Source organism: Caenorhabditis elegans, chromosome IV, assembly GCF_000002985.6.
Source record: "Caenorhabditis elegans chromosome IV".
NCBI lineage: Eukaryota > Metazoa > Nematoda > Chromadorea > Rhabditida > Rhabditidae > Caenorhabditis > Caenorhabditis elegans.
Window position 1 is genome coordinate 16,598,186 of NC_003282.8, and position 24,456 is coordinate 16,622,641.

At 28.9% G+C, this 24,456-nt stretch overlaps 1 protein-coding gene and 131 non-coding genes across 132 annotated transcripts; 72 read left to right on the forward strand and 60 right to left on the reverse strand.

Moving 5' to 3' along the window:
* The first annotated feature begins 495 nt into the window (after positions 1-495).
* Positions 496-516, forward strand: 21ur-2332. The gene has a single exon (NR_066952.1).
* 21ur-13289 lies at positions 499-519 on the forward strand. The gene has a single exon (NR_066953.1).
* Positions 520-691: 172 nt separating this feature from the next.
* Positions 692-712, forward strand: 21ur-11451. The gene has a single exon (NR_066954.1).
* Positions 693-713, forward strand: 21ur-5713. The gene has a single exon (NR_066955.1).
* On the reverse strand, positions 696-716 carry 21ur-12212. Its single transcript, NR_066956.1, has one exon.
* A 321-nt stretch (positions 717-1,037) lies between these two features.
* Positions 1,038-1,058, reverse strand: 21ur-9002. Its single transcript, NR_066957.1, has one exon.
* Positions 1,041-1,061, reverse strand: 21ur-5164. Its single transcript, NR_066958.1, has one exon.
* An 83-nt stretch (positions 1,062-1,144) lies between these two features.
* Positions 1,145-1,165, reverse strand: 21ur-11838. Its single transcript, NR_066959.1, has one exon.
* A 309-nt stretch (positions 1,166-1,474) lies between these two features.
* 21ur-15442 lies at positions 1,475-1,495 on the reverse strand. The gene has a single exon (NR_066960.1).
* A 245-nt stretch (positions 1,496-1,740) lies between these two features.
* Positions 1,741-1,761, reverse strand: 21ur-13942. The gene has a single exon (NR_066961.1).
* 21ur-1710 lies at positions 1,745-1,765 on the reverse strand. Its single transcript, NR_066962.1, has one exon.
* Positions 1,766-1,922: 157 nt separating this feature from the next.
* On the reverse strand, positions 1,923-1,943 carry 21ur-9011. The gene has a single exon (NR_066963.1).
* On the reverse strand, positions 1,926-1,946 carry 21ur-11711. Its single transcript, NR_066964.1, has one exon.
* Positions 1,947-2,025: 79 nt separating this feature from the next.
* Positions 2,026-2,046, reverse strand: 21ur-10737. Its single transcript, NR_066965.1, has one exon.
* On the reverse strand, positions 2,027-2,047 carry 21ur-7059. The gene has a single exon (NR_066966.1).
* Positions 2,048-2,169: 122 nt separating this feature from the next.
* 21ur-7446 lies at positions 2,170-2,190 on the forward strand. Its single transcript, NR_066967.1, has one exon.
* On the forward strand, positions 2,171-2,191 carry 21ur-7893. The gene has a single exon (NR_066968.1).
* An 18-nt stretch (positions 2,192-2,209) lies between these two features.
* Positions 2,210-2,230, reverse strand: 21ur-12826. Its single transcript, NR_066969.1, has one exon.
* 21ur-4215 lies at positions 2,211-2,231 on the reverse strand. The gene has a single exon (NR_066970.1).
* Positions 2,212-2,232, reverse strand: 21ur-13814. The gene has a single exon (NR_066971.1).
* Positions 2,233-2,389: 157 nt separating this feature from the next.
* On the reverse strand, positions 2,390-2,410 carry 21ur-12066. Its single transcript, NR_066973.1, has one exon.
* Positions 2,390-2,410, forward strand: 21ur-12287. Its single transcript, NR_066972.1, has one exon.
* A 106-nt stretch (positions 2,411-2,516) lies between these two features.
* On the forward strand, positions 2,517-2,537 carry 21ur-8744. The gene has a single exon (NR_066974.1).
* Positions 2,538-2,798: 261 nt separating this feature from the next.
* 21ur-9272 lies at positions 2,799-2,819 on the forward strand. The gene has a single exon (NR_066975.1).
* Positions 2,805-2,825, forward strand: 21ur-13935. Its single transcript, NR_066976.1, has one exon.
* Positions 2,826-3,054: 229 nt separating this feature from the next.
* 21ur-2255 lies at positions 3,055-3,075 on the reverse strand. Its single transcript, NR_066977.1, has one exon.
* A 131-nt stretch (positions 3,076-3,206) lies between these two features.
* 21ur-1372 lies at positions 3,207-3,227 on the reverse strand. Its single transcript, NR_066978.1, has one exon.
* Positions 3,228-3,236: 9 nt separating this feature from the next.
* 21ur-13690 lies at positions 3,237-3,257 on the forward strand. Its single transcript, NR_066979.1, has one exon.
* A 37-nt stretch (positions 3,258-3,294) lies between these two features.
* On the reverse strand, positions 3,295-4,591 carry col-137 (Nematode cuticle collagen N-terminal domain-containing protein; the record flags this gene model as incomplete). The annotated part of the gene is made up of 3 exons (NM_070565.6): positions 3,295-4,217; positions 4,267-4,415; positions 4,531-4,591. The coding sequence occupies 3 exons, from the start codon at positions 4,589-4,591 to the stop codon at positions 3,372-3,374; spliced, it is 1,056 nt and encodes a 351-aa protein (NP_502966.2). The 3' UTR covers positions 3,295-3,371.
* On the forward strand, positions 4,474-4,494 carry 21ur-42. The gene has a single exon (NR_066980.1).
* On the forward strand, positions 4,543-4,563 carry 21ur-12304. The gene has a single exon (NR_066981.1).
* A 126-nt stretch (positions 4,592-4,717) lies between the features above and the next one.
* On the forward strand, positions 4,718-4,738 carry 21ur-11070. Its single transcript, NR_066982.1, has one exon.
* An 84-nt stretch (positions 4,739-4,822) lies between these two features.
* Positions 4,823-4,843, forward strand: 21ur-14057. The gene has a single exon (NR_066983.1).
* 21ur-13015 lies at positions 4,824-4,844 on the forward strand. Its single transcript, NR_066984.1, has one exon.
* Positions 4,845-4,954: 110 nt separating this feature from the next.
* On the reverse strand, positions 4,955-4,975 carry 21ur-15692. Its single transcript, NR_066985.1, has one exon.
* A 129-nt stretch (positions 4,976-5,104) lies between these two features.
* 21ur-5191 lies at positions 5,105-5,125 on the reverse strand. The gene has a single exon (NR_066986.1).
* A 153-nt stretch (positions 5,126-5,278) lies between these two features.
* Positions 5,279-5,299, forward strand: 21ur-12927. The gene has a single exon (NR_066987.1).
* A 35-nt stretch (positions 5,300-5,334) lies between these two features.
* Positions 5,335-5,355, forward strand: 21ur-4448. The gene has a single exon (NR_066988.1).
* A 149-nt stretch (positions 5,356-5,504) lies between these two features.
* 21ur-9040 lies at positions 5,505-5,525 on the reverse strand. The gene has a single exon (NR_066989.1).
* A 135-nt stretch (positions 5,526-5,660) lies between these two features.
* Positions 5,661-5,681, reverse strand: 21ur-1856. The gene has a single exon (NR_066990.1).
* Positions 5,682-5,872: 191 nt separating this feature from the next.
* 21ur-1093 lies at positions 5,873-5,893 on the forward strand. The gene has a single exon (NR_066991.1).
* A 200-nt stretch (positions 5,894-6,093) lies between these two features.
* Positions 6,094-6,114, forward strand: 21ur-12300. Its single transcript, NR_066992.1, has one exon.
* A 49-nt stretch (positions 6,115-6,163) lies between these two features.
* Positions 6,164-6,184, reverse strand: 21ur-14028. Its single transcript, NR_066993.1, has one exon.
* A 106-nt stretch (positions 6,185-6,290) lies between these two features.
* On the reverse strand, positions 6,291-6,311 carry 21ur-26. Its single transcript, NR_066994.1, has one exon.
* Positions 6,312-6,484: 173 nt separating this feature from the next.
* Positions 6,485-6,505, forward strand: 21ur-9669. Its single transcript, NR_066995.1, has one exon.
* A 344-nt stretch (positions 6,506-6,849) lies between these two features.
* Positions 6,850-6,870, forward strand: 21ur-2104. The gene has a single exon (NR_066996.1).
* A 96-nt stretch (positions 6,871-6,966) lies between these two features.
* On the reverse strand, positions 6,967-6,987 carry 21ur-4576. The gene has a single exon (NR_066997.1).
* Positions 6,988-7,181: 194 nt separating this feature from the next.
* Positions 7,182-7,202, forward strand: 21ur-2930. Its single transcript, NR_066998.1, has one exon.
* 21ur-9700 lies at positions 7,184-7,204 on the forward strand. Its single transcript, NR_066999.1, has one exon.
* A 32-nt stretch (positions 7,205-7,236) lies between these two features.
* 21ur-12070 lies at positions 7,237-7,257 on the reverse strand. Its single transcript, NR_067000.1, has one exon.
* 21ur-1478 lies at positions 7,238-7,258 on the reverse strand. The gene has a single exon (NR_067001.1).
* Positions 7,259-7,635: 377 nt separating this feature from the next.
* 21ur-5287 lies at positions 7,636-7,656 on the forward strand. The gene has a single exon (NR_067002.1).
* A 420-nt stretch (positions 7,657-8,076) lies between these two features.
* 21ur-2074 lies at positions 8,077-8,097 on the forward strand. The gene has a single exon (NR_067003.1).
* Positions 8,098-8,586: 489 nt separating this feature from the next.
* 21ur-4202 lies at positions 8,587-8,607 on the forward strand. Its single transcript, NR_067004.1, has one exon.
* Positions 8,608-8,881: 274 nt separating this feature from the next.
* On the reverse strand, positions 8,882-8,902 carry 21ur-8902. The gene has a single exon (NR_067005.1).
* A 196-nt stretch (positions 8,903-9,098) lies between these two features.
* 21ur-11177 lies at positions 9,099-9,119 on the forward strand. Its single transcript, NR_067006.1, has one exon.
* A 371-nt stretch (positions 9,120-9,490) lies between these two features.
* 21ur-7655 lies at positions 9,491-9,511 on the forward strand. The gene has a single exon (NR_067007.1).
* Positions 9,512-9,601: 90 nt separating this feature from the next.
* On the reverse strand, positions 9,602-9,622 carry 21ur-5395. Its single transcript, NR_067008.1, has one exon.
* A 241-nt stretch (positions 9,623-9,863) lies between these two features.
* On the reverse strand, positions 9,864-9,884 carry 21ur-7296. The gene has a single exon (NR_067009.1).
* A 99-nt stretch (positions 9,885-9,983) lies between these two features.
* 21ur-1584 lies at positions 9,984-10,004 on the reverse strand. The gene has a single exon (NR_067010.1).
* Positions 10,005-10,136: 132 nt separating this feature from the next.
* Positions 10,137-10,157, forward strand: 21ur-10199. The gene has a single exon (NR_067011.1).
* A 117-nt stretch (positions 10,158-10,274) lies between these two features.
* Positions 10,275-10,295, reverse strand: 21ur-14091. The gene has a single exon (NR_067012.1).
* Positions 10,296-10,361: 66 nt separating this feature from the next.
* Positions 10,362-10,382, forward strand: 21ur-4711. The gene has a single exon (NR_067013.1).
* A 270-nt stretch (positions 10,383-10,652) lies between these two features.
* On the forward strand, positions 10,653-10,673 carry 21ur-4433. The gene has a single exon (NR_067014.1).
* A 30-nt stretch (positions 10,674-10,703) lies between these two features.
* 21ur-7031 lies at positions 10,704-10,724 on the reverse strand. The gene has a single exon (NR_067015.1).
* Positions 10,725-11,027: 303 nt separating this feature from the next.
* On the reverse strand, positions 11,028-11,048 carry 21ur-1315. Its single transcript, NR_067016.1, has one exon.
* 21ur-2141 lies at positions 11,029-11,049 on the reverse strand. The gene has a single exon (NR_067017.1).
* A 274-nt stretch (positions 11,050-11,323) lies between these two features.
* 21ur-4651 lies at positions 11,324-11,344 on the forward strand. Its single transcript, NR_067018.1, has one exon.
* A 237-nt stretch (positions 11,345-11,581) lies between these two features.
* On the reverse strand, positions 11,582-11,602 carry 21ur-190. Its single transcript, NR_067019.1, has one exon.
* Positions 11,584-11,604, reverse strand: 21ur-14224. Its single transcript, NR_067020.1, has one exon.
* Positions 11,586-11,606, reverse strand: 21ur-6830. Its single transcript, NR_067021.1, has one exon.
* 21ur-634 lies at positions 11,587-11,607 on the reverse strand. Its single transcript, NR_067022.1, has one exon.
* Positions 11,608-11,735: 128 nt separating this feature from the next.
* On the forward strand, positions 11,736-11,756 carry 21ur-4473. Its single transcript, NR_067023.1, has one exon.
* Positions 11,757-12,126: 370 nt separating this feature from the next.
* On the forward strand, positions 12,127-12,147 carry 21ur-1962. Its single transcript, NR_067024.1, has one exon.
* A 47-nt stretch (positions 12,148-12,194) lies between these two features.
* Positions 12,195-12,215, reverse strand: 21ur-12187. The gene has a single exon (NR_067025.1).
* Positions 12,216-12,550: 335 nt separating this feature from the next.
* On the reverse strand, positions 12,551-12,571 carry 21ur-14651. Its single transcript, NR_067026.1, has one exon.
* A 357-nt stretch (positions 12,572-12,928) lies between these two features.
* 21ur-5802 lies at positions 12,929-12,949 on the reverse strand. Its single transcript, NR_067027.1, has one exon.
* Positions 12,950-13,152: 203 nt separating this feature from the next.
* 21ur-8319 lies at positions 13,153-13,173 on the forward strand. The gene has a single exon (NR_067028.1).
* Positions 13,174-13,277: 104 nt separating this feature from the next.
* 21ur-8795 lies at positions 13,278-13,298 on the reverse strand. Its single transcript, NR_067029.1, has one exon.
* 21ur-365 lies at positions 13,280-13,300 on the reverse strand. Its single transcript, NR_067030.1, has one exon.
* A 133-nt stretch (positions 13,301-13,433) lies between these two features.
* On the forward strand, positions 13,434-13,454 carry 21ur-4227. The gene has a single exon (NR_067031.1).
* Positions 13,455-13,927: 473 nt separating this feature from the next.
* On the reverse strand, positions 13,928-13,948 carry 21ur-937. Its single transcript, NR_067032.1, has one exon.
* A 171-nt stretch (positions 13,949-14,119) lies between these two features.
* 21ur-3060 lies at positions 14,120-14,140 on the forward strand. The gene has a single exon (NR_067033.1).
* Positions 14,141-14,373: 233 nt separating this feature from the next.
* Positions 14,374-14,394, forward strand: 21ur-15472. Its single transcript, NR_067034.1, has one exon.
* On the forward strand, positions 14,377-14,397 carry 21ur-7525. The gene has a single exon (NR_067035.1).
* A 118-nt stretch (positions 14,398-14,515) lies between these two features.
* On the reverse strand, positions 14,516-14,536 carry 21ur-6137. The gene has a single exon (NR_067036.1).
* A 271-nt stretch (positions 14,537-14,807) lies between these two features.
* On the forward strand, positions 14,808-14,828 carry 21ur-5039. The gene has a single exon (NR_067037.1).
* Positions 14,829-15,212: 384 nt separating this feature from the next.
* Positions 15,213-15,233, reverse strand: 21ur-328. The gene has a single exon (NR_067038.1).
* A 132-nt stretch (positions 15,234-15,365) lies between these two features.
* Positions 15,366-15,386, forward strand: 21ur-366. Its single transcript, NR_067039.1, has one exon.
* A 369-nt stretch (positions 15,387-15,755) lies between these two features.
* Positions 15,756-15,776, forward strand: 21ur-4706. Its single transcript, NR_067040.1, has one exon.
* Positions 15,777-15,962: 186 nt separating this feature from the next.
* On the forward strand, positions 15,963-15,983 carry 21ur-10474. Its single transcript, NR_067041.1, has one exon.
* Positions 15,965-15,985, forward strand: 21ur-78. Its single transcript, NR_067042.1, has one exon.
* A 118-nt stretch (positions 15,986-16,103) lies between these two features.
* 21ur-11866 lies at positions 16,104-16,124 on the reverse strand. The gene has a single exon (NR_067043.1).
* A 292-nt stretch (positions 16,125-16,416) lies between these two features.
* Positions 16,417-16,437, reverse strand: 21ur-173. The gene has a single exon (NR_067044.1).
* Positions 16,438-16,562: 125 nt separating this feature from the next.
* On the reverse strand, positions 16,563-16,583 carry 21ur-1471. The gene has a single exon (NR_067045.1).
* On the reverse strand, positions 16,564-16,584 carry 21ur-2039. The gene has a single exon (NR_067046.1).
* A 1,312-nt stretch (positions 16,585-17,896) lies between these two features.
* On the forward strand, positions 17,897-17,917 carry 21ur-887. Its single transcript, NR_067047.1, has one exon.
* Positions 17,918-18,148: 231 nt separating this feature from the next.
* Positions 18,149-18,169, forward strand: 21ur-2555. Its single transcript, NR_067048.1, has one exon.
* Positions 18,170-18,416: 247 nt separating this feature from the next.
* Positions 18,417-18,437, forward strand: 21ur-4493. Its single transcript, NR_067049.1, has one exon.
* A 169-nt stretch (positions 18,438-18,606) lies between these two features.
* On the forward strand, positions 18,607-18,627 carry 21ur-463. The gene has a single exon (NR_067050.1).
* Positions 18,628-18,713: 86 nt separating this feature from the next.
* 21ur-8818 lies at positions 18,714-18,734 on the forward strand. The gene has a single exon (NR_067051.1).
* Positions 18,735-18,959: 225 nt separating this feature from the next.
* On the forward strand, positions 18,960-18,980 carry 21ur-1292. The gene has a single exon (NR_067052.1).
* Positions 18,965-18,985, reverse strand: 21ur-11511. The gene has a single exon (NR_067053.1).
* A 59-nt stretch (positions 18,986-19,044) lies between these two features.
* Positions 19,045-19,065, forward strand: 21ur-13518. The gene has a single exon (NR_067054.1).
* A 30-nt stretch (positions 19,066-19,095) lies between these two features.
* 21ur-3782 lies at positions 19,096-19,116 on the forward strand. The gene has a single exon (NR_067055.1).
* Positions 19,117-19,358: 242 nt separating this feature from the next.
* Positions 19,359-19,379, forward strand: 21ur-13635. Its single transcript, NR_067056.1, has one exon.
* Positions 19,380-19,448: 69 nt separating this feature from the next.
* 21ur-13549 lies at positions 19,449-19,469 on the forward strand. The gene has a single exon (NR_067057.1).
* Positions 19,470-19,629: 160 nt separating this feature from the next.
* On the forward strand, positions 19,630-19,650 carry 21ur-14602. The gene has a single exon (NR_067058.1).
* 21ur-1759 lies at positions 19,633-19,653 on the forward strand. Its single transcript, NR_067059.1, has one exon.
* Positions 19,654-19,854: 201 nt separating this feature from the next.
* 21ur-410 lies at positions 19,855-19,875 on the forward strand. The gene has a single exon (NR_067060.1).
* Positions 19,876-19,990: 115 nt separating this feature from the next.
* Positions 19,991-20,011, reverse strand: 21ur-11592. Its single transcript, NR_067061.1, has one exon.
* Positions 20,012-20,520: 509 nt separating this feature from the next.
* Positions 20,521-20,541, forward strand: 21ur-6328. Its single transcript, NR_067062.1, has one exon.
* Positions 20,542-20,766: 225 nt separating this feature from the next.
* Positions 20,767-20,787, forward strand: 21ur-9301. Its single transcript, NR_067063.1, has one exon.
* Positions 20,788-20,844: 57 nt separating this feature from the next.
* 21ur-3198 lies at positions 20,845-20,865 on the forward strand. Its single transcript, NR_067064.1, has one exon.
* A 696-nt stretch (positions 20,866-21,561) lies between these two features.
* On the reverse strand, positions 21,562-21,582 carry 21ur-4111. The gene has a single exon (NR_067065.1).
* A 175-nt stretch (positions 21,583-21,757) lies between these two features.
* On the reverse strand, positions 21,758-21,778 carry 21ur-730. Its single transcript, NR_067066.1, has one exon.
* A 265-nt stretch (positions 21,779-22,043) lies between these two features.
* 21ur-9009 lies at positions 22,044-22,064 on the reverse strand. The gene has a single exon (NR_067067.1).
* A 4-nt stretch (positions 22,065-22,068) lies between these two features.
* 21ur-9057 lies at positions 22,069-22,089 on the forward strand. Its single transcript, NR_067068.1, has one exon.
* Positions 22,090-22,182: 93 nt separating this feature from the next.
* Positions 22,183-22,203, reverse strand: 21ur-14974. Its single transcript, NR_067069.1, has one exon.
* A 226-nt stretch (positions 22,204-22,429) lies between these two features.
* On the reverse strand, positions 22,430-22,450 carry 21ur-11068. The gene has a single exon (NR_067070.1).
* A 53-nt stretch (positions 22,451-22,503) lies between these two features.
* 21ur-10455 lies at positions 22,504-22,524 on the forward strand. Its single transcript, NR_067071.1, has one exon.
* Positions 22,525-23,207: 683 nt separating this feature from the next.
* Positions 23,208-23,228, forward strand: 21ur-14676. Its single transcript, NR_067072.1, has one exon.
* On the forward strand, positions 23,211-23,231 carry 21ur-6549. The gene has a single exon (NR_067073.1).
* A 73-nt stretch (positions 23,232-23,304) lies between these two features.
* Positions 23,305-23,325, forward strand: 21ur-5381. Its single transcript, NR_067074.1, has one exon.
* Positions 23,309-23,329, forward strand: 21ur-5667. Its single transcript, NR_067075.1, has one exon.
* Positions 23,330-23,435: 106 nt separating this feature from the next.
* Positions 23,436-23,456, forward strand: 21ur-9502. Its single transcript, NR_067076.1, has one exon.
* A 122-nt stretch (positions 23,457-23,578) lies between these two features.
* On the reverse strand, positions 23,579-23,599 carry 21ur-13831. Its single transcript, NR_067077.1, has one exon.
* A 163-nt stretch (positions 23,600-23,762) lies between these two features.
* On the forward strand, positions 23,763-23,783 carry 21ur-1313. The gene has a single exon (NR_067078.1).
* A 121-nt stretch (positions 23,784-23,904) lies between these two features.
* 21ur-8537 lies at positions 23,905-23,925 on the forward strand. The gene has a single exon (NR_067079.1).
* 21ur-12488 lies at positions 23,906-23,926 on the forward strand. The gene has a single exon (NR_067080.1).
* Positions 23,927-24,027: 101 nt separating this feature from the next.
* On the forward strand, positions 24,028-24,048 carry 21ur-1586. Its single transcript, NR_067081.1, has one exon.
* Positions 24,049-24,298: 250 nt separating this feature from the next.
* Positions 24,299-24,319, reverse strand: 21ur-7254. Its single transcript, NR_067082.1, has one exon.
* Positions 24,320-24,456: the final 137 nt, after the last annotated feature.

Here is a 24,456-nt window from a genome sequence, read left to right on the forward strand (position 1 = left end):
TTTTCCTTTTTTCATCAAATAAAAAGTTATAATACAAAAAAGTTGCATACATTTTGAAACGTGTTGTTTGTTTCGAAAGCTAATAGAACTCGAGAACAAACTAACTATATCGAAGCTTTGAAACAGTGATACTGTGCAACTTCAATAAAAAACTTTTGTTGAAGTTTTTTTTTTTTTGATTTTGAATAAGGACAATGAATTTTAATTCTAGTTTCTCCCTATTTGAAATTTTGAAGTTTTTTGTATATATTCTTTTCTATTTCTGATCAAATAATTTAACAATTTTGACCAATCTAAGTGAAGAAATCAAAATTTGAAAAAAAAAAGCTACATGCAAATTTTTAAACATAATTGGAGTAGGGAAATCCTTTTTTTTTATATTTCTGAAATTTAATGTTTTACAAATGGTTCAAAATTTTTATTTTTAATTTTTAATTTTTAAATAAAATCTGTTTCACATATGTTTCAATATTGTTTTTAGTTTTAAGAAATTAATGTTGAAAGAATTCATGACTGACATTCATTTTTAAATAATTCGGAAGAAATTTTGATGCTGTTTATAACTGGAATTTGTTCCATTGAAAATGGATTTTCTTGCTATAGTTTGAAAAATTTGAATGTTTCTTTGAAAAAACATATAAAAAAGTCTCTTTCATAAAAGTTTTAATATTGGTCAAAGTTTGTCATTGAATTCATCATTGAATTGTCTTTCTACAGCAGTTTTTAAAAAACTTTTGAACTTTGTAAATTTAGAAAAATTGTCAAAGATTCATTCCGTGATTATTTTCATTCCGTGATTATTTTCATTCCGTGATTATTTTCACTCGGGAATCGCTCGCCCACTATGGGGGAGTCTACGCAAGGACAACGGAAGGACAAGGACAACATTCTAATGGAATGGAAACGATTGCCCGACTGCACCAATTCTAGTTCAAGCGAACAATGCTAACTTTTGTATTCTGTATTCCTTCACGTCTCCCAGCGAGCGTAATAAATTATTATTATTATTATTATAAACTGAAAATTAGATTTAAAGATGAGTATTCAATTTTTGCACACTAATGGAAACATCAGTTTTTTCAAAAAGAAATCATAGTTTTGAAACAGTATTTTTTTTAATGTTGTGATAATTTTTTTCTTGAAACAATTTCAAATTATTACAAAATTGAAATCATCAAATATCTCATTTTTAAAAAATATTTCTGAAACAGTAAAAAATTCTCAACTTTACCTAAATTCTTTTATGCCTTCCAAAAATGTGCGAAACTTGCGTTTTCAGCAAAGTTATCGATTTTTTGGAAACAGTTTTGAATTATGTTTTGGAAAATGTGCAATTCGAAGATAGCAGTAATGTGAAATTACCAAAAAAGTGTTCGTTAACTTTAATAAATTCGGTATAAAACGTTGAAAATAATAATATTTAACATTCTATATAAATCATCTCGCTGAAACATTTTCTATTTTTTAGGAACATTGGAAAAAAGGGCAATGATTACTCAACTATAAGAGAGCGTTGTTATAAAACACGCAATGAACCAGTAGATTTTTTTTTGAAAAACAATTTTTGCCAGTGATTTTAAAAATCAAAATCCAACTCACAGAAAAATAATTAATTTACTTTTTACTACTTATTTTACTAATAAACTCAGACTTGAGGAAAATAATTTCAGACTAGTGTCAGAGTATAATTTTTAACTGAAAAATGATTTAAATTTATTGAAAATTGTCACTGTGATTTTTTTTTCATGCGGCTATTCCAAAGTGAATAATTTTTAGTTTTTCATCAATAGTTATTAGCAAGCTGAAACAGTGACAAATTTTGGAATCTACTTATTTCTAAAATTTAAGGTACATGCTGAAAAAATGATTCATTTCGAAAAGTTATCAAAAAGTTTAACGAAAATGGGAATTTTAAGCTAATTTTCATTTTAAAAGGATATGCACTATTTTTCAGAAAAAAAAGAGTTCAGAAAAGAAAACAAAGTGAAACAGTCGTTGGTATTTTTTCTAAAACATGAAATTGAAAAAAACTGATCGTACTCTTGAACTGTTACTTTTACTATCTCCTATTTAAATAGCTACAATGAAACATTACGAGAACACTTAAAATAATCCGAATTAATTACTGTTTCAAAATATTCATGAATTTATGGATCTATTTTCAAATCATTTCAAAGCGTTAATAAAAAAAAGAAATAAAATATTTAAAGTTGAACAAACAGGGTAACAAAACGTTTCCTGAAAATATAGATCTGTTAAATGAAAAGTGTGAAACATTTTTTTTTCTTCATTTTTCTGGAAAGACAACTGTGTTTTTAGAGGTGAATTTGACTTATGAAGATTTTCATTTCAAAGCGTTAATAAAAGAAAGAAATAAAATATTTAAAGTTGACAACAAAAAAAGCTGGAAGTTTCCTGAAAATATAGACCTATTAAATAAAAAATGTGAAACAATTGAAAAAAAAATACTGTTTCAAAAGTTTGATTTCTCCAAAGCGAAATATATGTGAAACTAATGTTTCGAATGTTTGAAACAGGTGAACACATTTTTTATTGACGCAATTATAGTTTTCACAGAAATTTGAATTTCGTTAGTTTTTTCCCGATTTTAAATAAAAAATATCATTAACTTTTTATTTGAATTATTTTCCAGATAACATGGCCCAAATTATGCGTCCAAGAAAAAATGTTTTCAAACATAAAACACAATTCCAAAATGGATTCTTGTGATCTGTCTTGCATAAACTTAGCGTCTGTTTCAAAATTTCGATTTCTTCAAAGCGAAATATATGTGAAACTTATGTTTTGGGTGTTAACATGAAAATGATATAAAATTGAATTGTTTTAGGAATTTTATCCATTTTCAATTTTTTTTTTCGAAAATTAAAAACCAGCATTTTTGATTAGTTGTACACCGAAACACGTGGAAAATAGTTGAACATGACTTGCTACGAAGATCCAAAAATAGATTTTGTGACGCTTTTTCGAAATAAAAACTTTCAAAACCCTTGTAATCACAAAAACGTTTTTTTAAAAAGGAGTTACTTTATCATTTTTAATTCTCTCCTGTTGGAACTAGACAATTAGATTAAAAATCCATTTAACATCTAAATGAAACAGTTCCTAATTGGAAATAATGCAATATTTGTATTTAATTTTGTCTAAAATATTCTGTTCTCTTCAAAGTGTAACTGTTTCTCTAATTTTTAATGTTTGCTAATATCCGAGCGTTGTGAGAGAAATAGAGTGGTCGGATGAAAACTTGGTGAAACAGTATAAAATTAATTGAAAAATGCCTTCAAAAATTCACTTCATACAAATAAGACACGAAGAAACTATACAAAAAAGTGAACAACTCCCAGAGCTTCCATTCAATATCCTGGAGCAGTTCTTGGTGGTGGGCAGTGATCACAAGCTCCCTCGGATCCACTCTCTCCGTCCTCTCCTGGTTCTCCTTGTTGTCCTGGAGCTCCTGGCTGTCCTGGTGCTCCGGCGTCTCCTTGTGGTCCTGGGGCTCCTGGCAGGGATGATCCAGCTTGTCCTGGGTGTCCTGGAGCTCCGGATGGTCCTGGTGGTCCTGGTGGTCCTGCAGGTCCAGGTGCTCCTGGAACATCAACGACTTGTCCTGGGGCTCCTGGAGCTCCGACGTTTCCATTGGATCCTGGTTGTCCTGATCGCCCAGGTGATCCAGCTGGTCCTGGTGGTCCTGGAAGAGCGGATCCTCCAGATTGTCCTGGAGCTCCTGGTGCTCCTGAAGGTCCCTTTTGTCCTGGAGCTCCGGATGGTCCTGGTGGTCCAGCTGGGCAGTCAAAGCAGAATGAGTCTGGTCCAGCTTGAGAGTCATCTACAGCATCTTGTCCAGGATGTCCCGGTGCTCCAGAAGATCCATCATTTCCAGGAGCTCCATCTTGTCCTGGGGCTCCAGGTGGTCCAACAGCACCCACACCGCAAGAGCAGCAAGATCCAGATGAAGCTGGAGCTCTTGAAGCATGGCTAAAAGTGGCTGCAAATGAAGAAGCTGGGACTTGAGCTTGAGCGACTGGAGCAGCAGTAGGTGTCTGATCATCCACCTCATTCCCATCCTCGTCAACATATACAATCTCAACTTCTTCCTCTTCATTTTGACGGCGCATCTTCTTCGATCGGTTCATTTGTCCGGTATGACGTTTGTTGGTTGAACGACGAAGACGCCCGGTGACACCTTGCAGGTTTTGGAACTGGAAAAAATTTTTTTTTTCAATTTTCGTTTGAATATTTCTTTCTTACATTCTTGTACTCATCCCAAAGCCCATCAGTCCGATGTTGGCAGAAATCGACCTCAGTTTGAAGGGAACTTGAAACGTGTTGCATGTAATTGTACAACATTGGAATTGCCAAGATAGCGGTCAGAGTTGCAATCGTGGAAATTGCGATTCCTGGAAAAAATTACTGTTTCAGTAATGTGGTAAAGCGACAGGTGTTTTGGAATTTCCATTGAAACCTCAGAAATAGTTTCCTATTTCAGATTAAATACAAAAATTATATGTATACCTGCAAATGCAATCTTTCGGAATGACTCAGTCTCCGCTGCCACCTTCTTTGAATCCTCCATCTGAAAATATTTCTCTCGAATGAATTTTGACTTCCTGAAGCTTAGAGAACTCGAATCACATTTTCGGAAATAAAAAAAAATCTGTTTCACATACGATTTGAAATGAATTATTTATTTTTTAATTAATGTCTATCAAATTTCAAAATTGGAAAACTTTTGGACCTATTTAATTTTCAATAAAAAAGACTGTATCAGATTGATTTCAATATCGTTTTTATTTTTATCAAATTATTTCAAATCCCTTAAAAAGACGAAAAGTCAATTTTTCCTTAACTACAGTAATCCTACAGTACTACTACAGTACTACTACAGTACTACTACAGTACTCCAACCATAACCCTCCACTAACCCCAAAGCAATATCCCTTCATATTATTGGTTTCTTTTGCCACCAAATAAAAAGTTATTTTTACTTATGTTTTGAAACTGGTTTTTTTTATTTTTCAAATGAATTATTTGTTAAACTCGTTAAACATACATTAGGTAATATAAAAGTAAAGGTAATTCAGATGAAATACATCAAAAAACTTTTTACAGTACAAAATTTGGAAGATGACTAACTATATGGAAGCTATGAAACAGCTTTTTTTTGCAAAAAAAAAACACTTTTTTTTCTCAATTTAAATTTCTGAAATATAATGTTTTACAAATTTCAAAAACGTTTATGGATTTTATCAGGACTTTTCAATTGAAAAAAATCTGTTTACCATTGGTTTTAATATTATTTTTATTGTTAGGAAATTAATATTTTCGAGTTGATGCGTGTCATCCATTTTTAAATAATTCGTAAGAAAAAAAGAAAATTTGATGCTGATTAAATCTAGAATTTGTAACAGTAAAAATGGATTTTGTATAATTTGAAAAAATTAGTTTTTTCTCGAAAAAAAATTATATGAAAGTCTGTTTCATAAAAGTTGTAAAATTGGAAAACAATAATGGAAACATCAGTTTTTTCAAAAAGAAATCATAATTTTGAAACAGTATTTTTTATTATTTTTCAATTATGTTTCGAAACTGTTTTTTTTTTCAATTTTCGAATCAGTTACTTACAAATAAAATATATTAAGTTGATAGGAACAAGAAAATATTATAATGTTTCCAGAAAATATAGATCTGTTAAATGAAAAATTTGAAACGATACTATTTTCAGTTCTCTGAAAAATAGCTGTGTTCCTTAGAAGTGAAGAAGTGAAGATTTTCATTCCAAAATGTTCATTTTTAAAAAAAATAAAAAATACTGTTTCAAAATTTCGATTTCACCAAAGTGAAATAAGGAAAAATGTTAAACTGGTGTTTGAGAGAGATTAACATTTGAGGAGTTCATGCGTATCATCCATTTTTAGTAATTCGTAAGAAAGTTATATATACTGTTTATGTATAAAATTTGTAACAGTGAAAATGGATTTTTATAATGTGAAAAAAATAATTTTTTTTCCAAAAAAAAAAGTATATGAAAGTCTGTTTTATAAATGTTTTAAAATCGGTCAAAGTTTATATCAGAATTCTTTTTTTCAGCCGCTTTTTAAGCAGTTTGAAAAGTTTTTGAAATTGTACCTTGCAAATTAAAAAAAAATTGTCCAGGATAAACTGGAAATTAAAAATCATTTTTTTATAAAAAGAAATCAAAATTTTGAAACAGTATTTTCTTAACTTCGTGGTGATTTTTCTCCAAATTTTTGAAATCATTTCAATTTCTTACAACCAAAGCATAGTGGATTTCTATTAAAATTATAAAATAGCTACCTTTCAAAAAATAATTCTGAAACAGGAAAAAAATGGGAAAAAAGTGAAAAGTATACCTTTTCCCACTACATCCCAATTCTTTTATACCCTCCAAAAATGTTGGTTCCCGTTTCATTTTGTAACCGAAAGCCTTGTAGTAACACGGAAGAAGTCAGAAAACTGAAAGCTTCTCTCGTTCCTTTCACCGAATGTTTTTTACTTTCACAATATTACAAAATCCTTTGCCAAAAAAGTAGGTGATACGGAAGTTGGTATGATGAATAGTGAGAGAGTGCAGAGAAAAAGAGGAGAAGCAGAAGCCTTGATCTGACTGGCTAACCTTAACGATTATAATAAATTGTAAATTTACTTCCAATTTTATGTCCTATTTTCACTTTTTTCTTGGTTTTAATGTGTAATAATAAGTTAAGATTGAAGTTAACAAAGCTGCAACAGAACATTTTTTGAAAATATTTTGAATTTAAAAAATTACTGTTTCAAAGAAATCTGAATTTTTTGTGCACTTCAATCACGAAATTAGCAAATCTGTAAATTTTGCAATCGTGGCGAGACCCAAAATGAACAAAAGCGTGTACCTTTAAACAGGCATGTCAAACTTTTTCCATAGTTTAGAAATTATTTTTTGAATTTAAATACTTAATTTATAATGACAGTAATAATTCCAATTTTCCTCATGAAATAAATAAACAAGTTGAAACATTTTTTAATTTTAAAACTTTAATTTCGAACAAAATTTGAAATCTAAAAATTCATTCATCTAATTTTAATTTTCGAAAGTAAGAGAAGATCTTAAAAGTGTTTATACAGTTTTACTACTTTTATTTTAGATGGAAAAAATACAAAAAACAATTAGCATTACGTAATGCTTGAACTATAAATTTTGACAGTGTATTGTTAATTTGTAAATTAGAGACTGATGATGAAGATTAAAATTTAAATTTTTCTCATGAGATAAATCAACAAATTGAAACAGTTGATTTTTTTTTAATTGGAAAACTCATTCATTTCACCAGAGTGTAGACAGTTGAAGAGACACAGACATTCCGGCACCCTGGGGGCGGGACGCGGAAAGTGCCGAGTTGCGTCGATTTACAGAGCTTTAAGAAAGAGGAAGCCCCCGTAAATCGACACAACTCGGCTCTTCCCTCGCTCCAACCCATGGGTCCCGGAGTGTCTGTGTCTCTTCAACTGTATACACTATCTGGACCGGAAATATCAAAATTTGAGAAATCCTGTTAAATTTCTAAATTTTTTTGCTGTTTCACTAAATCCATTTTTGGAAAGAAAATTGGAAGAAAAACAATGTTCATCAGCTGAACTTGAAAGCATTGAAAAATCTAATATTTCAATTTTCAGGTTTTTTTTTTCAGTAGCTCTCTAGGTTTTCCTGTGTGAAATTTAGCACGAGAATCGTTTAAAAATTAATTGAAAAATTAATTTTAATTGAAAAAACAGGTTAATTAGCATAGAAATTGATCTCCTCGCTTTAAGACAGAAAATATAAAAAAACAATTTATATCTGAATAGAGCTTGAAAGTATTTAAAAAATTTGATATTTTCATTTTTCAGATATTTTTTAAAGCAGTTCTCAAGGTTTTACCCGGTGGGAAGCTAATATAAAATTGAACATAGTTTAAAATAGTTAATTAGCTGTAATTTTGAGGTAAATTTTTTAAAAAATCGGAATTGGAAAAATTACTGTTTCAAAGATGAGGTTAGAAAGCAAGTTTTCTTTTTGAATTGATCTTAACTTATGATGGGTATGAATTTTCGAAAACTTTCTAAATGTGGTTTAGCAAAATCTAAAACTTTTCTTTTTCAGACCAAAAGTAGCACAGAAATACCGAATTCCAAACTTGCCATATTTTGAGCTAAAATCCTAAATTTCATCTCTTTATCAATATCACAATTTGCGGAAGAGTTTTGATAATTTTGATTTGATGCTTTTCCGACGATAAGTGCATAAAATATACATTTTTCCAAAATGTTGAGAAGTCAAAACTTTTCTTCAGAAGTTTTCAGAAGGTCTCAAAAATTTGAATTTTGAGCCATTTTGAGCCGAACAATGCGAAGTCTCAGATTATTTCACTAAACATTGAATCAATTAAAAAATTTACCAAGACTACCAATTTTTGAGTATAAATGCAATATGCAAATGTTGAAACTAATAAAAAATTGAAATCGAACCAGTAAAAAAATAGTCTCTTGCGGTTTCAACATCTTGTTAAAAATTATTCCAATTTCTGAATTGCATTCATTTCATTTACTAGTGAAGTCGCAAAAAAATAAATACTAAAACTTCGAAATTTAGTAATGGAAAGAATAATATGAATTACGTGCCATAGAAAATATCGTAAAACTTTTTTTTATTTAGAAAACCTTATTACGTGTTTTTATTTTTTCGGGGAAACTGAAATTAAGCAAAAATGGAACTACGCTAAATTTTCTGTATTACTGCAGTTATTTTAGAGAGTTGATTAAATCTCTACAAAGAACCTCCTAAACGGTGTTGTGAATATTTCTAAAGCTATTGAAACGGTAAATTTGAAAAACTATAGAGAAAAGAATATTAAACAAATTGAATTTTGTTAGAAATAATATGCACAAGATGAAACAGATTAGTTTTTTTTAAATTAAATTAATGTTTATTGATGTGAACAAGCTTATTTTTTCTGTAGATTCATGTAAAAATACTATGGAAATGCTTTAAATTTAATACTGTTTCGCCGCATTTGTTTTAGATTGAGCAAATCTGTTTTGCACATTATTTCATAGTCAGAAAAATTGTTTATTAAAATTGTTTTAGATGTATTCAAGAAAGAAAAGAGTTCTAATTATAGCATACTATGTTATTATTTAAATTATATTGACGGCAATGTATGCAATAGCAAACCATTTTTTTGCATTCTTCTAAAACTTTTGAAACGGTAGAATTTTTTTTTTGAATTTGATTTGAAATAATAAACAAAACTGATCAAATCTACCAAATTATTGCACATAATAAGCACATAATATAAGACAGATTAAACTTTTTTTTCATGGCACGGTTTTTTTAAATAATGCATCACGAAAAGATTGAATTCCATAGAACCTGAAAAAATAAATTTTTTCCGGTTTCACGAAGTTCGTAAAATATAATATTAGTTTCAGTAAGCAGTGCAGGAATTTTTCCACTGCGCGTCTTGAAACTATGTATTAACATGTGAAGTTTAGCAGTTAACTTTTTTTGTTAAGAACTGTGTGAAACTATTCAAACAGATTTTTTTAAAATTCAAAATATCAACATTCAATTGATCAACCTGAATTTTTGCAAATAATATGTACCAGGTGAAACATATCCAAAAAAAAAAAAAAAAAAAACAAAAATTTACCGAAACATTCTGGTAGTATTTATTTTCTCCATGGTTCTAAAATTTGTAAACTTCTTTAAAACAACTGTATTCAGAAGAAAACTGTTTGATCGCATGGATAAGATACAGAAAGATCGGAAAAATGATTTTTAAAAATTTAATAGTTCAAAATTCGGATTTCCAACTTACAGAGAAAATGCAATAGTCTACTCATTTTTTTCAATGAAAATTTTAAGGTTGAAACATTCAAAGCACAAAAAAATTTTAAAAACATGTTTTTTCCAAAATGTGTTGCTCTCAACATGTGATATTCCACAGCCTACTGAATCTACAAAATTTTTTCAAATCTTACGCACCAGATGAAACAGATCAAACTTTTTTTCAATTGGCCCAGGAAAAAAATTCTACCGATTTACCAGGTTTGTAAAATACATTTTTGTTTCTGATTTGTACTTTTTTTTCCGTGAACATCTAGAACTTGAGTTATTTGCGTCTGAAATACACTACCGATTTCAGTTGATTTTCGATGTAAACCCATTTTTAAGCAGAAATTTTAATGTTGAAGCATGTATTTCATGCTATATACCGACTAATTTGCGTGCGATCACTAAAACCGATTTTTGAAAAAAATACTGTTTCAAGGTTCACTTAAAACTGCCAAAACTGTAATTTTTATTAGTCTCACAAATGGACTTTGGTGAAAATTGGAAATTTTATATTGGTTTCTTGGATTTGAAATGATTATCTGGGAACACATTTTTACGTTCATAATAATCAAACCTGCATGTTTTCTGAAAGAAATTAATGGAAAATTCACTTTCTGAGACGGTTGAAAATAATTTTTCTTTACTTTTTTTCAGATTTTATTTTTATTCATACATACTACTTTACTTGCCAAATTTCCGAAAAACAATAAATTTTCAACAGTTTCTACATGTTAATTTAAAAGATTCTAGGTGATTAGTATCAGTTAGATCTTGGACAAAAAAATTTTGGACAAAAAAAAACGTTTTACTTTTTTTCAACTGAAATTTTAATTTGTCAAAAATTTACCGTTCTAGAATTACTAAACACAAAATGTGAAACATTCTGGTAGTATTAAATTTTTATATGGTTCTAAAAATGTGTGAATGTTTTTTTTGACAACTTTATTCATAAGAAATCAGTTTTATCGCATGGATTTGATACAGAAAAATTGGAAAAATGATTTCAAACATTGAATAGTGTTCAAAATTGGATTTTCAACTCACAGAGAAACGCAGAAACGCAATGCAATAATATATTTTTCAATGAAAATTGTGAAGTTGAAACATTCAAAGTCTAAAAAAAAATTTAAAAATATATATTTTCCAAATGTTCTTAACCAACTGAGTCTACTGAATTTTCGCAAATAATATGCACCACATGAAACATGAAACACTTTTTGCATTAAACCTGAACAAAACTCATTTCTACCGATATTACCAGATTTGTAAAATACATTTTTCGTCTAGTTTGTGATTGTGTCATTAAACATTGAATTATGAAAAGCTTTCGCATCTCTTGAACTTGATTTTTAAGAGAGAATCAAATTCGTAGTACGCTAAATTTTCTACTGTTTCACTGCATTCATTTCAGTAAGCAAATAGTTGCTGTTTACAGTATACACATTTATGGTATTCTGAAAAAAGTTTGATTATTTACAAACTTTTCTGTATTTTTCTGTTAGTTTACAAAATTAAATTTCACTTAATCCAAAAAAAACTTTCAGAAAATCTGATCTTTTTTTTTTCAAAACTATAATTTTGCAAAATTTAAGACTTCGAAAAACAAAAAAGTTATGCAGTCGCTCACGTTTTTTTGGTGTTAGAAAATAACATTTTTGAGTTTTTCTTAAAACTTCCAATAAATTAACCTTAAAACAGTTCAAAGAATAGTGCAATAAAATTAACTGTATTTTTCGAATAACATATGCACGAGGTGAAACATCTAAATTTTTTTCCAAATATCCAGAGAAAATATTTTTATCGGTTTCAACAGGTTTGCAAAATGAATTTTTACTTTTGGGTTGTGATACTTCTGAACCTTTGTAACTAAATTATTAGTTTTTAAAAATGAAAAGTTTATATTTAAAATTAAATCTAAAAACCCGAATTTGAAATTTCCACTGAAAACAAAAATTCATAAATTATTTTCTGTTCGTTTTACTAAGCATTTTAAAATATATTAAACATTCTTCATATTCCAATTTTTATTAATATTTTGTTAACTTCCGAAAAAAATTTTTTAATTGATTTTAATGTGCTATAGATTATCTGAAATCAAAATTTGAAAAATTATTGCTTCAAATCGCAATTAGAAACTGTGATTCTCAAAACTGTGATTCTTATAAACTCGACCATTTTGGTTAAAATATTAACTGTTTCACGTTTTAGTCAAATTCTGAATGCATGAAAATGGTATAATAGTCGTATGTCGTATGGAATTTGGTGCTTATCTTATTCTTTTTTTAATCTAGTAATACTTTTTTCCTTCACAGGAATTACATTAACAACGTGTGTTCTAGGGAAAAACGTAATGAAAAATACACTTTTTGAAACGGTTATAAATAGTTTATAGTTTTCAGAAACTATTTAAAGGTGAAGTAGCGAAATCTGAGACTTTGCTTTTTTTACCACAAATTACACAAATAATACCGCATTTCGGACGTTCTGAATCATTTCAGGTTTTTAGAAAATGATTTATTTTCAGCCAAAGTCTCAAATTTCACAAACTATAATAACAAAATATTCAAATTCAGTACTGGAAATAATGGTAAGAAATCTTCGTAAGGCAAACTACAAATGCGAAAAAAGTTAATTTTACGTGTCATAGTGTAAGAAAAAATACCTAAGAACTTTAAGAAAACAACTCTAGAAAAGTCTAAATGGAAAATATTTATAGAACTATTGAAACGTTAATTTGTTTTAATAAACTGTCGGGTTTTACCCGTTTTCTCTTTTATTTTTCCTCAACGCAAGCTCTTTTGTCATTTTGACACGCCAAAACCTCTGATTTCCTGCTCAACAAGTTTCGCGCCTTGCGATCTTGTTGACGCACTTTCATTGCCTTGCGCACACGGCGACGCGAATCCAAGATTTCTCGGCACTTCTCCCGCAAGAACGGGTGCAAGCCGATAGACGCCGTTTCTCATAGGTTTTAAGGTTTCAATTGTTACAAGTTTAAGGTTTTTATTGTTTTTAGTTAAGGTTTAGGGTTCAGTTGAGGAGTTTTCTCCTTTTTTTCAATCATTTGGTCATGGAATTCTCGAAAGTAATATGCACCAGATGAAACAGATGATTTTTTTTAGTTTCTGTTTGTTGATGTGCACATGCAAAACATTGCAGTAAGAATTTTTCTGTAGATTCAAATAAAAATATGAAGTAAATACCCGCGATTTACTACTGTTTCACTGAATTTATTTTAGATTGAGCAAATATGTTTTCCACATTATCCTATTTTTTGTATTGTTTTTCATATTATTTCAGAATTCGTGAGTTCTAATTTTAATCTAATAACTTATTAAATAAAATTTTTCTAGTTTTTGAGTTTTTTATTCAATTTTTTCTGTTCATTGGCAAAGCATGGATCGAGTTAACATCAAACTCACTGTACTTTTCGCAAAATATATGCACTTGGTGAAACATCCGAACATTTTTTCCATAGATCCAGAAAACATTTTTACCGGTTTTGCCATGTTTTTAAAAAAGAAATATTCGTTTCAGTAAGCCGTTGGTCGTTTTCCAAATTGTGTTGTTCTCAACCGTCAATATGTGATTTTTTGCAATTGGCTTTTTTATTGAGTATTTTCTAAAACTATTAAACTGAAATTATTTTAATAATTTAAATCAACAAGAAACAATCTAATGAATATATTGGAATTTTTGCTAGTAATATCCAGACCAGATTAAAAAAATTAAGTTTTGTTTTTAATTTGTAATTGTAAACATAAAAACTAAAAATTGAAAAACTAAGACAGGAAGGGTACCCAAAATTATATCAGATTTGTAGATATGAACCTGTAAAAGACATTAAAGATTATTGGAGAAAGTAAGTTAACTGAAAATTTCTTTGAAATTTTTTGCTGAAACTTTACTTTTTGAAACGGTTAAATTTGTAGTTTGTACTTTTTTCAGGTTCAATTGCACAAGTTATTTCTATTAGGTTTTCTTTCAGATTTTTATAAAAGTGTATTTTAAATTTGTGAATAATTTGTTATTGAAATATAAATTTGAGCACAGAGTACGATTAAAATTTGAATTTTTACCATGAAATAAATTACCAAATTGAAACAGTTGTTACATTAATGTGCCGCTGTCAAAATTGAATTTTCAACAAAATGTTCAATTAAATAAAATTTCAAAAATTTTCTGCAGTTTCACTACATTCATTTCAGAAAGAAACTTGAAAAAAATATAATATTCATCAATTACAATTATTGTTTAAATCGGAGAGCTAAAAAAATTGAAAAATTGAATATCTTCATTTTTCTGGTAGTTTTATTCTCTCGGCTTTACGGTGTGAAATTTAACATAGAAACCAATAAAAAATTGATTGAAAAAACTGGTTGATTAACATAAAAATTGATAATTCCTTAAAATTAAATAAATTGGAATTCGAAAAAATTTCTGTTTCAAAGACGCATTTAGTGAACAAATTTTTTTTTGATTGATAATAAAAAATTTTTCGTTTCAAAAAGACATTTTAACGAGGAGGTTGACCACTAAAGTGACTTTGTCATTTTACACCGAACATGGCACAAAAATACCAAATTTTCAACGTTTCGAATTGTTTCAGGTTTTTAGAAAATGATCAATTTTGAATGAAAATGATCAGTAAAATAATTAAAATGTTGTGGAAATTTGTTGCAATGATGAAACAGATCACATTTTTTTCCAAGAACCAGAAAAAAATTCTACCGATCTTACCAAGGCTGTATTATACATTTTTATATTTTATTTATTTGTAATTGTCTTGTTACAAACAATAAATTTTGAAAAGCTTTCATGTGAACTTTATTTTTTAAAAGAGAATCAAATTTGTAGTACGCTAAATTTTCTACTGTTTCACTGTGATATTTTAGTGAGCAAATAATTGCTGTTCACAGTCTACAAATCATTTACTATATATAAAGCGCTTATTCCGTTTGTCCATAGTTTGTAGTCTATGTAGTCTTTGTAGTCTGTGACGTTTTGGCTTCTGGAAGGATAGTGAGTTGGGCTTAGTGTAGGGATATAGTCGGGGTACTGTAGTGGTACAATGGTGGTACGGTAGGAGTACTGTATGATTACGGTAGTTTCAGAAAAATTAGTTTTCAGCTCTGGAAGTCGGGGGCCGCGCCGGAGGTGCGGTCCACGGCTGGTGGTTGTATATGATATTCTGAAAATATTTTATCATTTACAGATTTCGCTGTACTTTTTTTCTGTTAGTTTACAAAATTAAATCTCACTGAATCCAAAATAACTTTCAGAAAATAGGGTCAACTTACTTTTTTTTTTTTTTTTTTTTTTTTTTTGAAAAACTGAAAAGTTCATTAGATGAACTGTATTTTTTTAATAACATATGCACCAGGTGAAACATTTAAAACTCCTTTCCGAAAATCCCGAAAAAAATTTCTATCGATTTCACCAGGTTTTTAAAATGAATTTGAACTAAATTATTATGTTTAGAAAATGAAAAGGTCACATTCAAATTTTCGATTCCCACTCTAACAGAGATTTAATTTTTTAATTCCATTTCAAAAATTGTAGCCGTTTCTAAAGTGCGTCTCATAAATTTTCAGTAAGTTGACAACAGTATTTTGCAGGTATAATATAATTTAATTAGGATGTCAGTGAAAGTCACTGAGGACCAAAACAAAAGAACTTTTTGGAAAAAATGCACCAGTATTTAACACGTTTTTACATTTCAAATAAAAATTTACTATTTTTAGCGGGCTTCCATGTTTTACACCGAAACTATTTGCTTTAAAAATGTAAGTTTGAAATAATTTCATTTTCAAAAAAGTTCCGGTTTCAAGTGAAACATTTTACGAATTATTCTCTGATCGTTCTACTTGGGCATCTTTTCAGAAGTATATATTTTGTTTCAAATTCCATTCTTTATTAATAATTTTATAGAGTTTGTAAAGTGATTTTTTTTCCCTTTTGTTCAAATCACAATTAAAAATATCAAAACTGTAATTCTTATTAGTTGGACCAATTTGATTAAAATAATAACTGTTTCAAGTTTTAGTCAAATTCCGAACAATTGGAAATTGAATAATAAAGATGGAGTACTGTACTCTAAAAACTTGGTAGATCGATTTTTTCTACCTCATCGCTATTTTTTTGTAAAACTTTGTGAACATATTCAAAATTTGTTTATTTTTCCAATAATTGTTTATAATTTTTCTTCCAATTCATGTATCTAAATTAAATAAAACTCCATTTGCTATCATTTTTTAGCAAAAAATATGCAAAAGCTGAAACATTAAACTAATTTTTTAGTGAACCAAAGTAATATAATATTTAGATTACAGTTAGTTTATTATATTTCTTCAAATATATGACTCGGACGCGGAAATTTTTTGACTTTTGCGCATAAAGTACGGTACCCGGTCCCGATATGCCGAATTTGTAATAGATGCGAAAAAGTGTGCGCCTTTAAAGATTTTTGTAACTTCCAACTTTGTCGCTGAGAAAAAGTATTTTAAAACTAAAACAAAATCGATTCCATGAATGCCCTTTACTTAGTTAATAAAAATCAGAATTAGTTTATTCTTTTTTTTTATTTTTGAAACAGTAACTTCTGGCTAGGTATTTTTTAAATAAAAATTTTAATTAAAAACGTATTTTAAAAGATTTTTTTTGAAATATTTAACAGCAAATAGTAAAGCTGTGGAATTAATAAAAGAAAAAAACTGTTTTTTTAGCAAAAATGTAAAACAGTCGATTTTCGCTGTTTGACCGATTTTTAATCTTTTATAAAATTATTCAGTTAAATGTCAAATTTTGCATCTATTTCATGGAATTCTGGTTCATCAGGGAGTATACAAAAGAGAATGAAAAAAGGAAAAGTCGAAAAATCATTACCTATATATAAAAAAATAATTCCGTTTGTTCCGTAGTTTGTAGTCTGTGACGTCATAGCTTACAAAGGCAAGGCGTTTTCGGCTGTTGGAGGGATATTAGTTTGGGGTTAGTAGTGGGATATGGTCGGGGTACTGTAGTAGTACTGTAGAGGTACTGTAGGAGTACTATAGGATTACTGTAGTTTGGAAAAAATTGACTTTCCGTCTTTGGAAGGGAAATTGGAAACTTCGGGAAAATTTTGGAATGTTCCAGAACCTTCTGGAAAATTCTGGAATGTTCTAGAACCTTCTGGAAAATTCGAAAAAAAATTCTGGAATTTTCTAGAACCTTCTGGGAAATTAGAAAAAAAATTCTGGAATGTTCTAGAACCTTCTGGAATATTCGAGAAAATTCTGGAATTTTCTAGAACCTTCTGGAATATTCGAGAAAATTCTGGAATGTTCTAGAACCTTCTGGAAAATTCGAGAAAATTCGTGAAAATTCTGGAATTGTTGTGGTGAGACCTATCGTGCTGAGACCCATTGTGGTGAGACCCTTAAAAGTTTGGGCGGGAAATTCAAAATTTATGAGAACATTTTTTTGAGGGAAATTCAAGTTTTCTGAGAAACTATTTTTGTTTCAGTACCTTCTGGAAGTTTCAGGAACTGGAAAAATCGGGAAAATGTTGGAATGTTCTAGAACCCCTGTAGGACTTTTTCTTTGTTTTGCTACAGCAATGTTCAAAGAACTTAGTAATTAATTATTCAGACTTCTCCAGTTAAGGAAAGTTTTTAAGTTATTAAAAAAAAGTATAGCTCTGTAGAATTTTTTCAAAAGTTTGATAATGACAATGTGTTGGAAGAAAAACCAGAAAATTCTAATTGTCTCTGTGAGTTTTCTGAATCGTATACCATGGAAAGTGAAAATGCGATTGAATCGATAAAGTGTCAACTTTATTTTGATGAGGCATTTGTGTATGATTAAAAGGACATCAATGTGCTTTACATTTTAAACTCCGCCAGTCGTTGGCCGCGCCGGAGGCGCGGTCATCGGCTGGTAATTTATAAAATTTTCAATTTAATTCTTGAAAATAAATCAGTGTTTCAAGATGTCATTAAAACTAACCAACTTTTGTTGTGCATAATGCACAGATAGTATTCATTGGAACTTGTGTATGATATCCCCCGCCATATTAAACAACAATTTTCAAGTTAAAGAAAATAAAAACGCGGGGAACATTTTTGTATTTTCAGTCTTACTCTAAACGGAAAAATTCATTTCAGAGCCTAATGATTAAGAGAAATATATAAAATTTAAATTTTCAGTTAAAATGGCGGGTACTCATTTTTACTGTTTCACTTTTAAATTGAATACATAGTTTTTAATGTCTTGTTAATAGACTGATCTGACTGTAAGAACTAAATTCAAATATTTGTACACACTTTTTTCCAAATATTTCGCAAAAAGATGTTCAAGTTGAGTTATTGGCAAACTATTTTTACTGGTTGAAATTAAATACAAAGCCGTTGAATGTTTTTTTTTCAAATGTTTGCAAATTTTCAAATTCTGTAAAATAGTTCAATTAATTGAATTCTGAAAATTAACTTTATTAAATTTTTACTGTTTCAAATTGCAAGTTAATCTAGAAGAGTCTTTCTCTTCAATCAGTCTTTTCAATCTGTTCCAGAAAAATCAAAAATGAATCCGTTGAATTGATTTTTGGTTTTTTCCCATTCAGTTTTCCTGGCTCCGTCCAAACTCTGTACTTTGTGTGAAAATTTGCAAAATTGAAATTTTCTAAAATTGTTCTGTTTCATATTGTATCTAAAACTACCCTTTTTGTATAATCAAGATTACGAGATTAAAGACAATTTTTTGGTTTTACATTTTACAATTGTTTGTGCAAAATATTCACTGTTTCACGTTTTAGTCGAATACTGTTTTGAAATTTTACATTCAATTTATATATGGTGTTGACTTATTATTGGAGGTGAATTTTTACATTGCATCTGGTATAATTTACTGAATTTGCTCAATTTTCACGATATACCTGGTATATGTACTGTTTCTAATTGCATCTTAAACTATGAAACTTTGGATTAACAATAAAAAGACCAGAGAAAAATTGCTGAAAAAAAGTCGCAGTAGTTTATAATATTTTCTGTTCCACCATCTACACAAAAATTAGATGTTTACAAACTTTTTATTCTTTCGGTATTATTTTTAGCTTAATTAACCACTATAATCTGCTTCGCTTTTTAGATAAAAACTGAAAAAGTATTCAATTGAAATATCCACTGTTTCGCTTTCTTTATAAAAACTGTCAAATTAAAAATGTCTCGCTAGTCCTCTCATATAGTTGAGAAAATTAAAAAATTTTGGAATTAGTTATTCTTTTGAATCAGTTCCAGAAAAATCAAAAATGAATCCGTAGAATTGTTTTTTGGTTTTTTTTCCCATTTAGCTTTCCTGGCTCCGTCCAAACTCTGTACTTTGTCGGAAAATTTGCAAAATGGAGCTGTGTAAAGTGAATTTTTGTATTCCATTTGGTATAATTTACTGTTTCAAATTGCACCTGGAACTATTCAATCCATTTTTAAATCAATAAGTAAAAAACTCGAACATTTTAAATTTTTGTTCAAAATATTGTTTGTTTCATGTTTTAGCGGAATACTGAATGTTTTTATATTTATATTAGATTTTGGAATGTTTGCGGGTTATGATTGGAGTCAAAAATACGTTGAAAAAATGCGAAAATTTGTTTTTTCTAATTATCGTAAAATTGAAATAATTACTGTTTCACTTGCCAGATAAACACAGAAAACTAAAAACTTGTTTCAATTATTCTTTTAAAGTTGTTCTAAAAAAATTAATAATTAATCTGTCTTTAGGTTGTATTCCTCGAAAAGTTTGTATTTTTCTAAAAATTCGCGAATCGTTCTTGGTGAATTTGTATACGGTACCTGGTATAACTTACTGGTTTAAATTGCAGGATTAACAATAAGAACACCTGTTAAAAATCGCTGAAAAAATGTCGCAGTAGTTCAGAATATTTTCTGTTTCACTATCTACTCAAAATTTGGATCTTCAAAAATTATTTATTGGTACTCCATCAATGGTTTCATTTTTCGATTTTCTAGATTTTTCGATGTTTTTCAGTGAAGAACATCGAAAAATCTTTTTAATTTTTTTAAATTTTTTTTATTTTGAGTAGATGGTGAAACAGAAAATATTCTGAACTACTGCGACATTTTATCAGCGTTTTTGACAGGCCTTCTTATTGTTAATCCTGCAATTTGAGACAGTAAATTATACCAATTACCGAATGCAAATTCACCAAGAACGATTCGCGAATTTTGTCAAGCTCGGCAAAGTCGGCAAATCTCTTTTTCCAATAATTTCCGAAATTCGCCAAATTTGCCGTGCTCAACAATCTCCGAAAATTTTAATATTTTTGAAGCACCAAAACTACTGAGTTCTGTTCAGTTAAAAATTACTCAATTTTGTTTCATTTTACAAAATCTTTGGCGAAAAAGTCAATAGTTTTGGTCAGACTTGTATTGTCAAATTTTTGATTTTGATTTTATTTGTGTGCGGAAAATTTGGCAAATCTACTTTTTTTGAAATTTGCCGCACATTCCTGCTCTGTTTTTACGAGATTACGATGATTAAAGACAATTTTTTGGTTTTACATTTTACAATTGTTTGTGCAAAATATTCACTGTTTCACGTTTTAGTCGAATACTGTTTTGAAATTTTACATTCAATTTATATATCGTGTTGACTTATTATTGGAGGAGAATTTTTACATTGCATCTGGTATAATTTACTGACTTTGCTGAATTTTCACGATATACCTGGTATATGTACTGTTTCTAATTGCATCTTAAACTATGAAACTTTGGATTAACAATAAAAAGACCAGAGAAAAATTGCTGAAAAAATGTCGCTGTAGTTTATAAAACTTTCTGTTTCACTATCTACACAAAATTGGATGTTTACAAATATTATATTGAAATCTTATCAGATTAATAAACAACTATAACCTGCTTCGCTTTCTAGATAAAAACTGAAAAATTATACATTTTATGTTACATTATTGGCATATATAACTAAACTAATATATAAATACCAGCCGTGGACCGCACCTACGGCGCGACCCCCGACTTTTTTGAGAAAACACATTAGATATACGGTGTCTATCGCGAACCTCGATCGATGTCTGCTGCGCATTTAGCATATATATATATACGCTTTATATATAGTAAATGATACTAAAGAAATAACTAAAATGAAGATTGGAAATTTCTATGAAAGTAAAAACTGTGTTCAATCGCCGGTAAAATTGGTTCCCTTAGTCCCATCCCAATCCTGTAAGCTTGATTTCATTTTTCGAATAAATTTTGTCGTTTTTTATGAGTTTAGGATTTTAATAGTTTTCAATGTTGTAATGAAATTTTAACGGAAAGATCATTTAAACTATTGAATTTAAAGAAAACATTATGCCATACTTGAAACATTGAAATTGTTTTCAATTTTTACAATTTTTTCTCTGTAGAGCTTTTCAGGCCCTGGCACCTGTCTCAAACCTGCTCGCCTCAAATCCTCATTCTGGCGTGAAATCACAGGCTTGGTGACTGCACCACATATTGCGAAAGGTGGCTATTTTGATGCGGCCGACATTTTTTGGTTTGCATTTTGCAGAAGGTGTGGTGCGCGGCGCGAGACAGGCAGAGCAGGCGTTTTGGCGCTTACATGGAAGACCTAGTCTATACAGAAAGCTGGTTTGAAACAGAGCAAATAAATAGACCACTAGACAATGATGATATATTAGACTGCTCTTTTCCCTTCCAACAAATAAGGAAAAGTAGAAACAGTTGAATTTTTTTAACAAATTTAGTTTCGTTTTCTTTTGCGTGACTTTGTATTTTTGAAAAGTTACACAATTGTATTATTCCCACAAGTATTTGATGGAAAATGTGCTTCAGGTATTTTTTTTAAGAGGCTTCAGATGTTCGTTCACTCAACGGACAAAAAACTGTATTAATTATTTAACAAAAATTTGAAACGGTACTTTTTAGCTCAAATAAATGTTTTTTTTTTGAAAAAGAAACTTGATGTGAAGATAGTTAGAAAAATACTCAGAAAATGCCACATTTGACCAAAATATAGTACTCACAAAACAACCTTTACAAAAAGTGAGAAACATCTTTTTGGAACAAAGTTAGCAAATTATTAACTACCGTGAGAATTAAACTTGAATAATTCACTGTTTTGAATATTCTTTTAAGTAATGCGGGATAGAAAAGCAACAGTACCTTTTGAACGTCATTCTAATAAAATTACGATGAAACAGTAGAAAATTTTAAATTGAACAAAAAAAAACATTTTTGCAGGCTACAACTTGAAACTATTTTCATAGAATCAGAAAAATGTCAAATTCGCAGAGATTTCACAGAGATATGAGGTTAAGGATTTATTTGGATTTAAAAACATTGCTATTTTGAAACAACTGGAATTTGTGACAGTTTCGGTAAGTTTATATGGTTGGTCACATTTTTTTAGTAATTGCCACGGCCCTGTCGATTACCTTCGAAGTTTCGTTTTCAATTTTTTTTTTAATTACAAACTTTACTCTACAACCTTTCTGTTAAGATGGCAGTAATCTGAAACAAAAAAAAATTTATTGAGTTCACAATATTTTCTGTTTCACATTTTACTCAATAATTGAACTCCGTAAAATTGTATAATAGATCAATTTTGTTATTTTCTCAAAAAAAATGTTTCGGCAATTAGAAATTTTATGAATTCAATAACAAAATTGGGCAAAATTTTAAATTTCCAATTTCACTAAAAACTTCATAAAAATCAGTTTTCGAGCAAAAGGTGAAAATCGATTTCAAGTGTTTTTGTTTGACAATATTTATGCAAAACTTCATAGTTTCATTGGCATTTTTGAATGTTGAGAGTTTTTCCTTGCTTTATTTGTTTTAAATCAGATAAAATAGGCCGTAATGACCGAAAAAAACTTTTTATGTTTTTTTTAAATTCAGCAAAAATCAACAAAAATATTTTTGAATTCAGACCCAAATGAGTGACGTCATTTTCGGCTTTGTTTTGATTATTTCTTAAATATTTTATGTAAAGCACCATTTGTCAACTTGCAGGCATTTTTTCCGTATAACTTAATAATTATAACTTAATAACAAAACTTAATAATTAAACTTGATATTAAAATTGGGCTAAAAATCGATCATTCTATGCAGTCTTTTTCTGAAAAATAATTGTAAATTTTACAAACGGTACAAATTTAATATTGGAATGAAAATTGGTGCCTATTTCATTATAGAATTCAGAACTCAAGCTTTACAAACTTTTTGGTTTCATTAATTCAAAAAACTGAAAAATCTACTGTTTCATCTTCTAGATAAAAACTGAAAGCTTTTAAATGTTATGTTGATCTCTCTTTTTAAATTTTACTGATATTTTTAGGCATTCAAAGAAAAAGTGTTTCAAGTTGATCATAATTGCAAATAAGTTTCTAAATAAAAATAATACAGTTCTGTGAAAGTAGACATGTGATTTTTGAATTCTGGTCATTTATCCTTTTTAGCCAAAACCGACGTAAATTTCTACTGTTTCACTATGTAGATAAGAACTTTGAGCTATTTTTTTAAAATATTATGCATTTTTTCTGCTTTATCTACAAACTTGCTGCACTTTAGTGATATTTTTAAATAAATTCTCAAATAATCAATAAATAATTTCAGTAAAATTAGAAATGGTGTTTTATCTCTGGTTTATCTTTCCTGACTCCATTGTTTATTTTCCTTGAAATTCGCAAAATTAAGGTTTTCTTGGTTTTTCAAAATTTGTTTCAAATTGAATCTGAAACAATTTAAATTTGGATTTAGAACGCCAGGCAAAAATCGGAGAAAACTAAATTGTAGTTCAAAATATTTTCTGTTTCACCATCTACTCAATCAAAAGTTAAGTTTTCACATATTTAATAATAAACAAATGTTCGGTTATTATGTAATATTTAAAATAATTCTGACTTAGTCTACGAGTTTTGTTTCTTTTAATTAATGAAATTTAAAAATCTACTGTTTCACTTTCTGGATAAGAACTGAAAGTTTGTGAATATTTAGTTACCCTTCGTTTTCTAATTGTTTCGGAGACAGTCCAAGTGTTTTACTAAGATTATCAGGTTTAGTTCATAATATTCTCTGTTTCACGTTCTAGTCAAATAAAGAATTATTTGGAAGTTTATATTACTAGATATTCTATTATACTCATTCTACTAATCATTCTATAGAATTTATAATTTTGGTCCAATCTCGGTAGCTTTTCAAACTTTTTTAAGTGATGAGAATTTCATTTTGTAGGTAAAAGCAGAAGCGGTTTTCAATCTCTGTTAATTTGGTTTTCCTAGCGGCGTTCAAGCTCTGTAAGCTTGGTTGATTTTTCAAATAAATTTAAAAAGTTTTTTGTCAGTTTAGAATTTTAATGGTTTTCAATGTTTTTTATGAATATTCATGAAAAAATTTATTGACTATGTATGAATTAAGGTTATTGTATTAAGGGAAAAATAATATGCAATAGTTGAAACATAGCAAAAATATTTTAATTGTAAATTTGTTTTCTCTGACGTGCTTCCATGGAAGGCAGGCGCGGTTTCAAGGCCTCATGCGTATCTCAAA